Here is a 16,067-nt window from a genome sequence, read left to right as displayed (position 1 = left end):
GAGGTTCAGAGCTTTGTATGTGGAATTCAGAGTTTGTTCGTGCGTGATAGTAATCCTTAATGTATATTACAACTGATTCCTTTAGTATATATACGACTAGAAAAGAGTCGTTGCAAAGAAGACCGTTGAAGTAGATAATCTTTTGTCTTCAAGCAGCCTGTCTTGATGCAGTTTGGTTGTATCCAAAACTAAGTAAGAGTTTCAGGTACTTTGACTACTGCAGAGAAGACTTTCCTTATTCAGCTAACACAACTGATGACCCACGTTCTCAAAAGAGAACAGACAGAAAGAGATTAGTTGTTCTGATCAGGCTTGAAAGGTCCTTTTCTTCATTGGTAGAAGAGTTGACTAGCAAAAGAGAATCTTTACAAACTTCAAGAAGATCATCAGAGTTTGATGAAGCTAAGACCTTAAGAAGTTCTGAAGACTTCATCGTCTGAAGAGTACAACTTCTGAGTTACAAGATCTTCTGAACGCTTGCAAACTTCTGAAATCCTTATCTTCTGATCATTAATCAGAGCTTAATTGAATCTAAGTCCTGCACACTTAAATTAAATTTTTAGTCCTTCCAATTGTTTATTAATACTTTGTTATCATCAAAACCTTAATAGATTTAGGGGCAAACATTTTTAAATCAATTTTGTTCCAACAGCTCCAACAATGAGACTGAGTATGAGGCTTTGATTGCAGGCCTAAAGATTCTTTTAGACCTGGGGGCAAAACATGTTAAAATAAGAGGTGATTCCGAATTAGTAATAAAGCAGTTAACAAAAGAGTATAAATGCATTCAAGAGCATTTGATGAAGTACTTTGTTATCGCATTTACTTTGCAAAAACAATTCGATTCATGTGATATTCAGCACATACCTCAAATTGAGAATCAAGAAGCAAATGATTTGGCTCAAATTGCTTCTGGTTATAAGATGACAAAAGAAAAACTAGAGGAATTAGTTGAGATTAAAGAGAAACTAATTTCATGTGAGCCAATGCCCAATGTGTCGACAACATCTGAACAGCTGAGGGTAAGTGAGCAAAGTGTCGAAGAAAACCTTGAAGTAGTGGATTTGCACTTTGATGAGGTGATGGCAGAAATCTTTGTCATTGATGACTTAGCTGATGATGATTGGAGGAAACCCATTGTCAACTACCTGGAGAATCCAGTAGGTATAACTGAAAGAAAGGTTAAGTATAGAGCCTTAAGCTACACAATCATTGAGAATGAATTATATAAGAAAACACCTGAAGGGGTTTTGTTGAAATGTCTTAATGAAAATGAGGCATATGTAGCAATTTCCAATGTTCATAGTGGGACATGTGGCGCCCATCAAGCAGGCCATAAGATGAAATGCTTTTGTTTCGACAAGGGTTATAGTGGCCTTCCATGCTTAAAGATTGTATAGATTACGCAAAAGGGTGCCAAGAATGTCAAAAACATGCAGGGATACAACATGTTCCCGCAAGTGAATTACATTCGATTGTCAAACCTTGGCCGTTCAGGGGTTGGGCCTTAGACCTAATTGGTGAAATCAGGCCAACCTCATAAAAAAATCAGTGCTATATACTGGTTGGAATTGATTATTTCACAAAGTGGATAGAGGTTGTGGCTTTAACAAATGTGGATCAGGAGGCTGTGATTAATTTCATCCAAAACCACATTATTTATAGGTTTGGGCTCCCTGAAACTATTACTACAGACCAAGGGACAATGTTTGTTGGACGAAAAATGCAAGACTTTGCTGAACAAGCAGGTTTGAGACTGATGACTTCGACACCTTACTATGCTCAAGCAAATGGTCAAGTCGAAGCAGTTAACAAGGTCATAATTGGTTTAATTAAAAAACATATTGCTCAAAAGCCAAAGAATTGGCACAGAACTTTGGATCAAGTTCTATGGGCATGTAGAAATTCTCCTAAGGAATCAACAGGTTCAACTCCTTTTCGACCGACTTATGGCCATGATGCTGTGTTGCATGTGGAAGTTATGATGCAATCAATTCGAGTGCAAAGGCAATTGGAACTACCTACTGACCATTATTGGAACTTAATGTTAGATGAGTTGGTGGATGTAGATGAAGAAAGAATGCAAGCGTTGGATGTATTAGTTCGACAAAAAGAAAGAATTGCCAAAGCTTACAATAAAAAAGTTAAACCTAAAACCTTTAACTTAGGAGATTTGGTTTGGAAAGTTATTCTTCCCATGGATAGAAGAGATAGAGTCTTTGGGAAATGGTCACCTAATTGGGAAGGGCCATTCAAGATTTCCCAGGTATTATCCAACGGAGCTTACGAAATTGAAGAATTAACTTCTGAACAACGTTCAGTGAACATGAATGGCAAATATTTGAAGAAATATAAGCCAACGTTACAAGAAGTACGCATAAAGAACGAGTAGTTCAGAATTGAAAGATGCAAAATGGTAAATAAAATTGCCAAGAAAATGAAATTTTATTCATTAAAAATGAAACATTACAACCAAATCGTTCAAGAATGATTCAAGAAAGTACAAGAATGGTTGAATGTTACAGGACCACCACTTAGAGTTTATCCTGGTCCTCAGCTTCTTCTTCTTTCGATTCAGAATTGGAGTTCTCAGATGCCTGAGATTCTTCTTTCTCAGAGGAAGGGGATCCTGGGTAAGGCTCGTCAGGCTCCAAGGTGCTGAGGAATTCAGCATAGTTTGAGTCAGTATCACCTGAACCAGAAGAATCAGAGGAGAGGACGATGGTTTCTACCTCTTCATCCTTTGCCCTCCTAGGGGGAAGAATTCTGGTGCGTGCAGGCTTAAAGGCTGATTTCTTTATCCTTCCCCTCCCAAGGGGACGTTGAACTTTAGAGTCTTTGGTGGTAAGAGATTGATCTTTCTCCCTATTCATTTTCAAAGATTTTTTATTTTTTTTTGGTTTGTTGGCTGTGAGAATGGAATAGAAAGACTCTAGATGAGGTATTTATAGATGGATTCGCAAGGGTTGAAACAATGCGCTTTAAATGCATGAATGGTTACAACTAACCATAACTAGTTTCGCGTTGGAAAGCGTTGCCTCAATAAATGCTTAAGTGGGTATAGTCAGTTAGATTTGACTGCGTTGGAAACCTGTTTGTTTTATCCTTTTGGAGAAGTTATTAAACGAACTTTGAATGTTGGCCAAAATTAGGAAAAGAAAACATTTGTGGGTCCTAAGAATAAAATAACTTAGGCAAAAAAGGAATGTACATCATTAAAACCAAAAAGAAGGTATACATTAAATATGTACACCTAAGTTGTTCGAATGAAAAAGTCAAAATGCAGTTCGTTCGAATGAAACAAAAGAAACAATAAAAGAACAAATATTGTTTTAAATGACAAAAGTCGTAAGAGCGCTGCTGTGATGAAGAAGATGGCTTCTGGTTAGCTGCTTTGAATTGGTAATATTGGTTTCGAATGGAAACCAACTTACGCTGCAATACTTCCTTGTCATTTGCAAGACGCTCTACTTGCCTCTGGACAGCTAAGCCGTCACTATAATGCTGAAGACCTTCATGGGCCAACTCATCAATCTTGGCCCTGTGGACTGTTGGAACAAAATTGATTTAAAAATATTTGCCCCTAAATCTATTAAGGTTTTGATGATAACAAAGTATTAATAAACAATTGGAAGGACTAAAAATTTAATTTAAGTGTGCAGATATTAGCTTCAGATAAGCTCTGAATGAAGCTCAGAAGATATGTATTCAGAAGTTTACAAGCGCTCAGAAGATGTTGAACTTCAGAGGTTACAACCTTTAGATGATGAAGTCGTCAGAACTTCTTAAGATCTTCTTGAAGTTTGTAAAGATTCTCTTTTGCAAGTCAACTCTTCTACCAATGAAGAAAAGGACCTTTCAAGCTTGATCAGAACAGCTACTCTCATTTTGTCTGTCCACTCTTGAGAACGTGGGACATCAGACTTGTTAGCTGAATAAGGAAAGTCTTCTCTGCACATGGTCAAAGTGTCTGAAACTCATTGTAACACCCCGATTTTTAAAGCCGAAAAAGGGGTATTATTTTATTTTTTTTAAAACAACACGCTAAATAAAAATGGCGCGCGTGAACGCCCTTAGCTATCTCGACAATTCATCATTCAATGGAATAAAAATATAATATCAAAATATTATACTACAGGGCTTCCGCAAAGCAAAGTGTGTACCTGAATAATTTACATACAGCGGATACATTAAGTTCATCAACCAAAAGACACGAGTTATGAACCGAATATATCACAAGGCCAAAAGGCACTAAACATGTCTGAGTATAATATACAGTCATCCATAAAATCCTAGGCCCTAACCTAAGCCTAATCAAAATGTAGCCTAACCAAGTGCTACTCTCTACTCTCCGGCATAATCCACGAAGTCCTCGCCATCCTCACGACCAACGGCCTCATGTGGCACTCCATCATCTAAGGTGGGGGATAACCCGTTCACGTATCACATACAAACAAGCAAGGGTCACCAACTGGAAACACATATACAAATACCAAACAAACAAATACCAACGGAGAAAGCTCTTTAAACACATAGACATTCCCACCAACAGGCTCATATAAACCAAAGCATAAAAGCCTAATGCAAACCTCTAATGCAATGAATGCGACAACCCCCACTGGTCTCGCTAACCTCTAACACAACAAATGCGACGACCGCCACTGGTCTCCCACACCCAAACACTCGTACAAAAATTAATACAATCCATAAGGATTAAGGTGGATCCACTCCCGCAATCACACCCCATGGTCCACTCCCGCAACCATGTTCCTACTAAAAAGTTAATCAATAAAATCTCGAAGGATTTAAGGTGGATCCACTCCCGCAATCACACCCCATGGTCCACTCCCGCAACCATGTTCCTACTAAAAAGTTAATCAATAAAATCTCGAAGGGTTAAGGTGGATTCACTCCCGCAATCGCACCTCATGGTCCACTCCCGCAACCAAGTATTGAACTCAATAAAACCCCGCAAAAATTAAGGTGGATCCACTCCCGCAATCACACCTCGTGGCCCACCCCCGCAACCACGTATTGAACTCAACAAGAATCCCGTAGGATTAAGGTGGATCCACTCCCGCAATCACACCTCGTAAAATCCCTCAAACATTTGGGTGGATCCGCTCCCGCAATCACAACCCGGGGTCCACTCCCGCAACCACCTCTTACCATGGACGCATGAGCATACGATACCCTTATCTATACCAATGCAACAACAATACATATATTATCACAATCATATGTAATCTCCCAACAAGCATGTCAACACATATATTTCATCAAATACTATGTCAGACAAGTAACCTCATGTATTCATCACGAACTCATATCGAGAATACATAATACAAACATGCCAAGCACTCACAAATAGTGCACAAACAAACACACAAAGCATTCACAACAACAAGCATACAACTACGCTATCGACGGAATTTAATACGGAAGTAAGAAGGTGCCCTTACCTCGGCAAGCTTCCAATTACAAACAATTCCGAACAATTCTACACTCTGCGCGCCCTTAGTGAGATTCTTCTTGCAAGTTCTATGGATTTCCCTAGCTTGGAATGAGATGATTTGGTGATGAAATGAAAAATTGGTGAAGGTATGAAAATGGGGGATGGCTTCACGGTTTTGGAGAGGGAAGAGGAGTGGAAAAATTCAGATTTTCTAAGTCCCAAAGAAGCTAAACCTCCTTACTATACATTGGTCTTGGTCATTCCTAGCCATTGGATCAAAAGTGCAACTAAAGTCATGTTAAACCCTCACAATTGGATCAAGTTTGACTTTCCTTCCCAAGATATTTTCCTATGGTCATGAGATTTTACGCCTCGCCGACGAGTCACGTTACGCTAAAAGGCCGAACTCGCGAAAATAGAAAAATTAGAAACTAAACGTCCGAAATAAACGATTTCTAAAAATTTCGGCTAAACATTTTTCCTCGACTGTGTTTTCCAACCCTACCTCTTAAAAATATTCTCAGGACATATCCTAACTCGCGCAGATATATAAATCCTCCATCTAAAATTCTACGGAATTTCGAAACCGTAAAATTTTACAACAGCGGGTAAAATTCCTACTCGTTTTTCCAAAAACAAGAATAATCCAAAACTCGTCGTTCTGACTTCACAGAAACCTTCTCATTCATGAAAGAGGATTACAACCCAAAAGTCTGTGCCTTTCCAGCGCACGAGCACAAAACAGACTCCATCTCAGCAAAAATCCTATTATTGCGACGATACTCACAAAAACACTTAACCAAAAACCCTAAATTCCTTAGCCATTACTTATTTTCTTCACGCAAAAGGTACTGTGGAATTACGGGTCTTACATTACTACCCACCAAAAAGAAGTTTCGTCCTCGAAACTAAAGCGAGAGTAACAACTCATCCCATTATTACTAACACCAACGTGCACTTGTCGCAACCCTTTACAAAGTAGCACTAGCTTCAAACTCCAGACGCCAAGCTAGACAACACAATGAGTTCCTCACTCAAAATTTTTCTACCAAGTCCACAAACCTAGATCAACACATGTTGTTTCCAAGGTCACATATTTTGTCTCCGCAGCATAGCCCATTTCATTAAGTTCACACGAAACGGCGACGGGCTACCCTCCAAAAGAATTTCCAAAAACTTTACGCACTACCAAAGCTGGCCAAAACTAGTCTATTCCAATCAACACGATTCCGTCTACTATTAACAACATATTAAGAGTGATCAGTCCCTCAATTTGTCAATAGATAGCCGACAACCATGATGGTGACATAGACCATCTTTACCAAACTACAATAGCACTCTCAGCCACTTGTACTCAATTCTTTCCAATAGACAATTACTTAACTCCTTTTTACTTCCACATATAACAAACACACCGCCATGACCTCCGTTCATGTGGTGCTTTCGACTCCTCAACATACACGCACAATCATAATTTTCCAAATTATGTGTGAGGTAATCCTTTTCGCGAATTCCTTAGTTCTCACAGGCCCCGTTGCCATGTGCTTCTCCGTTCGACCAATCCCTAATCGTCGTAACTATCTAAAGTTATAGTATTTTCTAATACTAATTACCCACTTCGCGCACAAGTTCTTGCCGCTCATCTCGACGCATCTACTTACTCAAAAAGTTCTTACTCACTTCTAGCCTTCTCTAAGATGCAACCAACACATTCCTCGTAATCGAACACTCTAAATAATTAACCATCCATGTTCCTAGTTATTAGCCCTTTATGCATAACTATCTCTAACCTTATCCTTAGAACGTCATTATGATTAACTTCCAAATTGACTCATCTTGCTCATCCATCTAGTGTCCGACACTTATCTCAAATCTTAATGCTCGTCTTCTTGAGACTACCCACCAAGAATAAATCATACGCTACCATAACTTCCGTAATAGGTCCGATACATAAATCAACTCCTTGAATCTAATCCTCAAGAACTTAAAATACTAGCCATATCATCCAAATTTCCCATTACATCTTAACATTCAACAAAATGTCCTTCCAACTATCACTCTCATTGTCTTAGTACTCTTACTAACGAACCCCTTTTTTTATTCATCTACGACATTTCTAGAAAATTTTCTAAAAATTTCCGTCCATAACTTGTTTTACTCAAAAATTTTCCACTTCAACTCCTATGATATCATAAACTCAAGGTGCTACTTGATCATTCGTCCCTCTCGGTCGATCGAAATCGTTAACTTAAATGCCCATTCATACCGAGCCTCTACTCACTCATGGTCTAATCCCGTCAAACTACTTGAGAAATTTAATTTCTCTTAGGTTTTACCCGCCAAAACTAACAATTCTAGCTTACACGGCTACAACTCTCTAGGTATTTCCACACTATATACCTCTAGCATCGCTTAACATCGACACACAACTCATTTTCCAAGGTTGAACTACTCGTTCTTTACCTAAACATCCCTCCAAATTCACCCTTGATCCAAAAATTAACCAACTATATTCTTGTCTCACATCGACACCTATACTTACTATCCCCTGAACTACGCATAGTTCATCACTTATCAACGTGATATTTGTTCTCCTACCTTAAATCATCACGTGATTTACCTTAATACTCACATTTCAAAATCCTAATATGTCTTAAACACCAACTTAAACCCTTAAGGTACCCATCGTCGGTATAACCGTCGTCTAGCCACGCTAGGTTCACTCACTCTTGACACGCAACGTCCTTCAATTCTAGTGCGACTTGCCTCGATGATTTTCCAATCGTCGTAATTAATACCAATTGACCTCGTTGTCTGCTCCACCATTCCACAACGGTCGCACCTTCTTGACAACTAAACGGCTTCATCGAGTCTCGTCCCGAACTCATCGTAGAAGACATCCAATATTTTTCTTAAGAGGTTCCCCTAAATAATTCCGTACTTGCAATCCTTTACAAGAACGACGTCCACTCGTCCACACTCAACATTGTCGAGTGGCCACGTCCAATGCCACTTCCAAGAATCCCTTGTAGTTTTGATTCGCTCCAAGTCCATCTTTCCTTTTCACCCATAGGACTGATGCTCCCCACGGAGACACACTTGGCCTAATAAATCTTTTTCCAATTCCACATCCGACTTGATAAGCGCCAAACGTAGTTGAATCACGGATTGGTTGAAGACACACATTAACGAAACGAGTTAATGCGCCAATACTAGCAAACAAGACACACTGCTACCCACAAATGATTCGCTAACCCGACACGAATCCAACTCTAAACTAACTGACCTCAGACTGTTAACTCACGTACACACTTTCCCTTTGAAGATCTACTGCCGAGCTCTGATACCAAAATGTAACACCCCGATTTTTAAAGCCGAAAAAGGGGTATTATTTATTTTTTTTTAAAACAACACGGTAAATAAAAATGGCGCGCGTGAACGCCCTTAGCTATCTCGACAATTCATCATTCAATGGAATATAAATATAATATCAAAATATTATACTACAGGGCTTCCGCGAAGCAAAGTGTGTACCTGAATAATTTACATACAGCGGATACATTAAGTTCATCAACCAAAAGACACGAGTTATGAACCGAATATATCACAAGGCCAAAAGGCACTAAACATGTCTGAGTATAATATACAGTCATCCATAAAATCCTAGGCCCTAAGCCTAATCTGTTGGGTTTTTGTATGATTGGCTACATTTTGCAAAAAACATATCTTAGCCAAGTGTTGAGACAAATGTGCTGACCCCAAGTGTTGTGACAAATGTTGGTACACTTTGGAACAACACCTGACTCTGTATCTGCGCGCGCCAGCTAAGTGTTTTTATTTTCTACTCAATCTTTTGAAGATCTGTTTGAAGAATTGTTTCAAGGTTTCTTACAAAGGAAGGCGCACGTGTTCAATGTGTTTCATGAGGCAGCCAAACCCTAGTTTTATTTTCCAAAGGAATTATATTTTTGGAAAATATATTTTTGCGTTTCAAAAATATAACTATTATTTTCAAAAATATATCACTGCTGCCGCAATTCTAGAAGCCCTAATTTTGTCTTGAAGCCCAAGTCGTTCTACTACTATAAAAACGAAGGCAAGCATATGGTTTCAAGTATCTAAAATCGTGTACTTACAAAGCGTGTGTTTTAGGGATTTTAGAGTGTTAATTGTGAGCCTTTCTTGTGTCTTACTGATGCAAGCTTAGGACCTGAGTTTATTGAGTTGTAAGTGTGAACTTCTCCTAAGCTTTGAAGTACGGAGATTGTTCTAGTGTGTTGTGTGGTTTACTCGCAAGCTTTTAAGCAAGAGTGAATCCTAGTTTCTTAGGAGTGTGTCTCCACCTGTTGTGATTGTTGAATTGAATAACAACGCTGTCTGTGTTTTTAAGGTGGGAATTGGGACGGGGTCTCATATCTAGGAGTTCCTAGGTAGAAGTGTCATTGGGTAGTGATTAAGTGAGAAGTTGTAAACGGGTGAGTTTAGCTTCGAAGTAATACTGCTGATAGTGGACTTCATTCCTGGATTGGTATCCCCCAGAGTAGGCTTTAGGCTGAACTGGGTTAACAACTCTTGTGTGTTATTTACTTTACTGCTTGTATTGTTTTATGTTATTTGCTCTGTTTATAGACAAGTGTTGGCGCACTAGTAACAACATCTGTCTACAACAGACAAGTGTTGTCACACCTTGAACAACACCTGTCCACTGTGTGCCAGGAATTTCAATTGGCATCAGAGCAGGCACCCTGTTCTGAATTTTAGGGTGAGCTCCAGGGAAAGCGTTTCTGGCAAGGATGGACAAAGAAGGAGGGTTTGTTACCAGACCACCTCTTCTGGTTGGTACTTCAAATTATGACTATTGGAAGTCCCGTATGATGGCCTTCCTAAAACAAATTGATAGCAAGACATGGAAGGCAATTCTGAGAGGATGGACTCCACCTGTGAAGATGGACAAAGATGGTAAACCAACTCTTGAGTTGAAATCTGCTGAAGAATGGTCCAAAGAAGAAGATGAGCTTGCTCTTGCAAACTCAAAAGCATTATATGCACTATATAATGGTGTTGACAAGCACATATTCAGACTCATCAAAAAGTGTGTCTGTGCTAAGGAAGCTTGGACAATTCTTGAGACTGTTCATGAAGGTACCTCTAAAGTGAAGCTGTCTAAGCTACAACTCCTAACAACTAAGTTTGAGAATCTAAGAATGAATGATGATGAAACCATTCAGGATTTTCACATGACCATACTTGATTTTGACAATCAATTTGATGCCTTGGGTGAAAAGATACCTGAAGAAAAGCTGGTAAGAAAAATGCTTAGGTCTCTACCTAAGAAGTTTGACATGAAAGTCACAGCTATAGAGGAGGCAAAGGATATCACAGATATGAAGCTAGATGAACTGGTTGGTTCTCTACAAACCTATGAGGTAGCTATAAATGAAAAGATGGATAAGAAAAACAAAAGCATTGCTTTTGTCTCAAATGCTGAGGAAGAAGATCAACAGAGTGACACAGAGTCTGAACACAGCATCTCTGATGCAATGGTTCTTTTGGGAAAACAATTTAATAAGGTGCTAAAGAGAATGGACAAACGCTCTAAGACAGATGCAGCTGACATTGGTCGCAACACTTACAGGAATTTCAGAAAACCTGTAACAGATGAGAAATCAGCTCCAAATAAAGGTGTTCAATGCCATGAATGTGAAGGTTATGGTCACATTAGAAGTGAATGTGGAACCTTCCTGAAGAAACAGAAGAAGGGGTTAACTGTAACTTGGTCAGATGAAGATTCTGAGGGAGAAGCTGATACTGCAAAGGCTATACATGTACTAACAAGTGTTTGCACATCTGACACTGAATCATGTGAAGAAGAACTGACATTTGATGAACTTGCTGAATCATATAAAAAGCTGTGTCTGAAGAGTGCAGAAGTTTGCAGAGTCTCTGAGAAGCAAAAAGGTGATGCAACCAATACCAAGGAGTATACAGCTGAAAGCAGTGGGAAAAGTTTGATTGCCCATACGTCTCTCAGAGCATCATCAAAAGAAGATTGGTACTTTGATAGTGGTTGTTCCAGACACATGACTGGTGTTGAAAAATATTTAAAGGAAGTAAAATCTTATGCCACAAGTTTTGTGACATTTGGAGATGGAGCAAAGGGGGAAATCAAAGGTATTGGAAGACTGATTGACCATGGTCTACCAAAACTTGAAAATGTTCTTCTTGTAAAAGGACTAACTGTCATTCTAATCAATATAAGCCAACTATGTGATCAAGGCATGAAAGTCAACTTTACAAAAAATGAATGTCTGGTCAGCAATAATGAAGGAGACATCCTTATGAGGGGTGTTAGATCAAAAGACAACTGCTACTTGTGGATCCCTCTTGAAGAAGGTAATGTATCTACATGTCTCTTAACTAAAAATGAAGAGGTTAAGCTGTGGCATCAAAAATTAGGACACCTTAACCTGAAGAGCATGAAGAGAGTCATATCAGAAGAAGCTGTCAGAGGACTACCAAGCTTACAGATACAGGAAGGCAATATCTGTGGTGAATGTCAGATTGGGAAGCAAACCAAAGTGTCGCACCAGAAGTTGCAACACTTGTCCACCTCTAGAGTTCTTGAGTTACTACATATGGATCTGATGGGGCCCATACAAGTTGAGAGTCTTGGAGGTAAGAAATATGTTCTTGTTATTGTTGATGACTTCTCTAGATATACTTGGGTAAATTTCATTAGGGAGAAATCTGAGACTTTTGAAGAATTCAAAAATCTTTGTTTACAACTTCAAAAGGAGAAAGACTGTGGTATTGTAAGAATCAGAAGTGACCATGGTAAGGAGTTTGAAAACTCTAAATTTGCTGATTTTTGTGCTGCTGAAGGAATAACTCATGAATTTTCTTCACCAATTACACCTCAACAAAATGGTGTGGTTGAAAGAAAGAATAGAACCTTACAGGAATCTGCTAGAGTAATGTTGCATGCCAAAAATGTTCCTTACAAGTTCTGGGCTGAAGCCATGAATACAGCATGTTACATTCACAATAGAGTAACATTAAGAAAAGGCACTGCTACAACACTGTATGAACTATGGAAGAATAGGAAGCCTACTGTGAAATATTTCCATGTGTTTGGGTCAAAATGTTATATTTTGGCAGATAGAGAACCTAGAAGAAAATTAGACCCCAAAAGTGATGAGGGGATATTTTTAGGTTACTCAACCAACAGCAGAGCGTACAGAGTTTTTAACTCCAGAACAAGAACCATGATGGAATCAATTAATGTTATTGTTGATGATAGTGATACAACAAGTGCAGAGCCAGCTGAAGAGACAGGTGTCATAACACCTGTCCCATGATCAAACTGAACCTGAACCTGATCAACATTCTGAGTCTACTACAGAGACTCCTAGACCAAACAAGGGACCATCTACTAGAACACAAAAGAATCATCCTCTGGAACTTGTCATTGGAAATCCAAATCAAGGAATTGCAACAAGAAGATCAAAAGAAGCAATCTCCAACTCATGTTTCATATCCAAGATTGAACCAAAGAATGTTAAAGAAGCTTTGACTGATGAATACTGGATCAATGCTATGCAGGATGAACTAACTCAGTTCAAAAGAAGTGAGGTATGGGATCTAGTACCTAGACCAGATGGTATAAATGTTATTGGTACAAAGTGGGTGTACAAGAACAAAACTGATGAAAATGGTGATATTACTAGAAATAAAGCCAGACTTGTAGCACAAGGATACACCCATATAGAAGGAGTAGATTTTGATGAGACTTTCGCTCCAGTTGCTCGTTTGGAGTCCATAAGATTACTCTTGGCTGTGGCATGCATCTTAAAATTCAAGCTATACCAAATGGATGTAAAAAGTGCATTCCTAAATGGCTATCTAAATGAAGAGGTATATGTTGAGCAACCAAAAGGGTTTGTAGATCCAAGCTTTCCTAACCATGTTTACAAACTAAAGAAAGCTCTCTATGGATTGAAGCAAGCCCCTAGAGCATGGTATGAAAGATTGACTGAATTCCTTGTCAGCCATGGATACAAGAAGGGTGGTAATGATAAAACCCTGTTTGTAAGAGAAGAGAAAGGGAAGCTAATGATAGCTCAGATATATGTGGATGATATTATATTTGGTGGAATGTCGCGACAAATGGTGGAACATTTTGTGCATCAAATGCAATCTGAATTTGAAATGAGTCTTGTAGGTGAGCTAACTTATTTTTTAGGTCTTCAGGTCAAACAAATGGAAGACACCATATTTATCTCTCAAGAAAAATATGCAAGAAACATTGTGAAGAAATTTGGAATGGAGGGTGGTAGTCACAAAAGGACACCTGCACCTACACATTTGAAGCTTACCAAAGATGAGAAAGGGATTGATGTGGACAAAGTCTCTACAGAAGTATGATTGGTAGCTTGCTATATCACACAGCTAGCAGACCTGATATCATGTTTGCAGTAGGTGTTTGTGCTAGATACCAATCTGAACCCAAGATGAGTCATCTGACTCAAGTAAAGAGGATCTTCAAATATGTCAATGGAACATGTGGCTATGGAATTTTATACTCTCATGGTAATGATTCTACCTTAATTGGATATTGTGATGCAGATTGGGCAGGAAGTGCTGATGATAGAAAAAGCACCTCTGGTGCATGTTTCTTCTTGGGAAGCAATCTAGTATCTTGGTTTAGTAAGAAGCAGAATAGTGTGTCTCTATCCACAGCTGAGGCAGAGTATATAGCAGCTGGTAGTAGCTGCTCTCAATTGTTATGGATGAGACAAATGTTGAAGGAGTATAGTGTTGAGCAAGATGACATGACACTCTACTGTGATAATCTGAGTGCTATAAATATCTCTAAAAATCCTATCCAGCATAGTAGGACCAAGCACATTGATATACGACATCATTTTATAAGAGAACTTGTGGAAGAAAAAATTGTTACACTTGAGCACATTGCATCTGAAGAACAATTAGCAGACATTTTTACAAAGGCGTTGGACGCAAGCCAATTTGAAAAATTAAGAGGCAAACTTGGAATTTGCCTTTTTGAAGACAAATAGCAGTTACAGCATGGAATGCGTGTAACCACCTCTCATCCACCTCTCCACTTAAAGTTACACGCTAATCAAGGAAGTTTTTATTCAACTTCCCATACACTCTATCAACCACAATCATTTCTGCTCATCCACTATCTCTCTCACATTCAAGTTCTTTCCAACTTCCTCATCAACACTGCTCTAACGTCTATTGTTTTCAGAAAATTTTATTCAAAAATCATGTCTGATTCTGCAAAATCTTCACCAACAAAGAATGATGGTGTTCCATCGCTACAACAACTTGTAATCGATGCCATTCCTCTTACCACCATACATCCTACAAGTCCAACAAAGAAGAGAAAATCAACGTCGAAGAAGGATAAATCATCACGAACAAGTACAAATCCTTCTTCTCCTGCTGCAATTAAAAGTTCAACGCGTAAAGGCAAGAAAGGGAAAGGTGAATCGAGTAAGCCTTTTACAATGTCTGAGCTTCACATTGATCCACTACCATCAAGTGGTGTTGCAACGCCTGTCGCTAATCCTACAGTTGAAAGTGTTATTGCATCTGGTAAGACTTCTGTTAATTTAGGTCTTAACATACCAAAATCTGATAAAACCCTAGGTTTAGAGACCCCTGCTATATCTGGAAATTTGGGGAAAAGAGTTCCTAACTCCCCTGTTGCTGTTGATGATAATATTGGTGCTTCTACTGAGACCAATAATGATGTTGCTGATGAGTCCATTAAGAAAACTGCTCCTGAGACTCATGTTGCGCCAAGTGTTGCAACACATGGCGCTACGCCAAATGTGGTGCCAGATGTTACCACATCTTTGGCACAAGAAAACCTTGTGGACTATTCTGAGTCTGATGAAAGTCCCCCACCTAAGGCTACTGATAAAGAAACTATTCCTGATAAAGTTGTGAATGAACATCCTGAGGTTATAATTGTTAATGAAACTACTGTTAGTGATAAGGCTGTTCCTACAAATTCTGAGGCTAGTGTGGCTAGAAGGACTAGAAGTAGGGCTGGTAAAGGGGTAGAGATTGCTAACACACCTGCCCAAACACCCAAACCTTCTAGGGCTGGAAAAGATACTGGTAAAAAGCCTCTTTATGGACCTCCAAAACCTGTAAGTAAGGTAATACCTAGAACAGAAACTAGGAAAAGGAAAGCTCCACCAACTAGTGATTCTGATTTTGAGCCAGAGACAGATGTTGCTGCATCTGGCAGCACATCTAGGAAGAGTATAGGAAGGAAGAAGGTCCCTCAAACTGTTCCCTATGCTCCTTTGGATAATGTCTCATTCCATCTGGAGAATGGGTCTGCAAGATGGAAGTATGTGTATCACAGGAGGTTAGCTCTGGAAAGGAATTTGAAAAATGATATTCTTGAATGTCCAAGTATTGCTGAAGCTCTTGAGTATGCTGGTTTGATGAAAACTGTGGTTGGTTTGGACAAGTGCTATGACAGGCTTGTCAAGGAATTTTTGATTAATGTGGCTGCAAACTGTAATGATCCAGCAAGTCCTGAATACAGGCAGGTATTTGTTCGTGG

The 16,067-nt window shown here is 39.1% G+C and overlaps 2 protein-coding genes across 2 annotated transcripts; both read left to right on the top strand.

Annotated features, from left to right (window-relative positions):
* The first annotated feature begins 800 nt into the window (after positions 1-800).
* LOC123895391 lies at positions 801-1,400 on the top strand. The gene has a single exon (XM_045945670.1). The coding sequence runs from the start codon at positions 801-803 to the stop codon at positions 1,398-1,400; it is 600 nt and encodes a 199-aa protein (XP_045801626.1).
* A 323-nt stretch (positions 1,401-1,723) lies between these two features.
* Positions 1,724-2,392, top strand: LOC123895384. Its single transcript, XM_045945658.1, has one exon. It carries the CDS (start codon positions 1,724-1,726, stop codon positions 2,390-2,392), a length of 669 nt encoding a protein of 222 aa, XP_045801614.1.
* Positions 2,393-16,067: the final 13,675 nt, after the last annotated feature.

Source organism: Trifolium pratense, linkage group LG1 (genome assembly GCF_020283565.1).
Source record: "Trifolium pratense cultivar HEN17-A07 linkage group LG1, ARS_RC_1.1, whole genome shotgun sequence".
NCBI classification, from domain to species: Eukaryota; Viridiplantae; Streptophyta; class Magnoliopsida; order Fabales; family Fabaceae; genus Trifolium; species Trifolium pratense.
The sequence above is the reverse complement of the archived record's forward strand: the minus strand, read 5'-3'. Positions and strand labels throughout refer to the sequence as shown.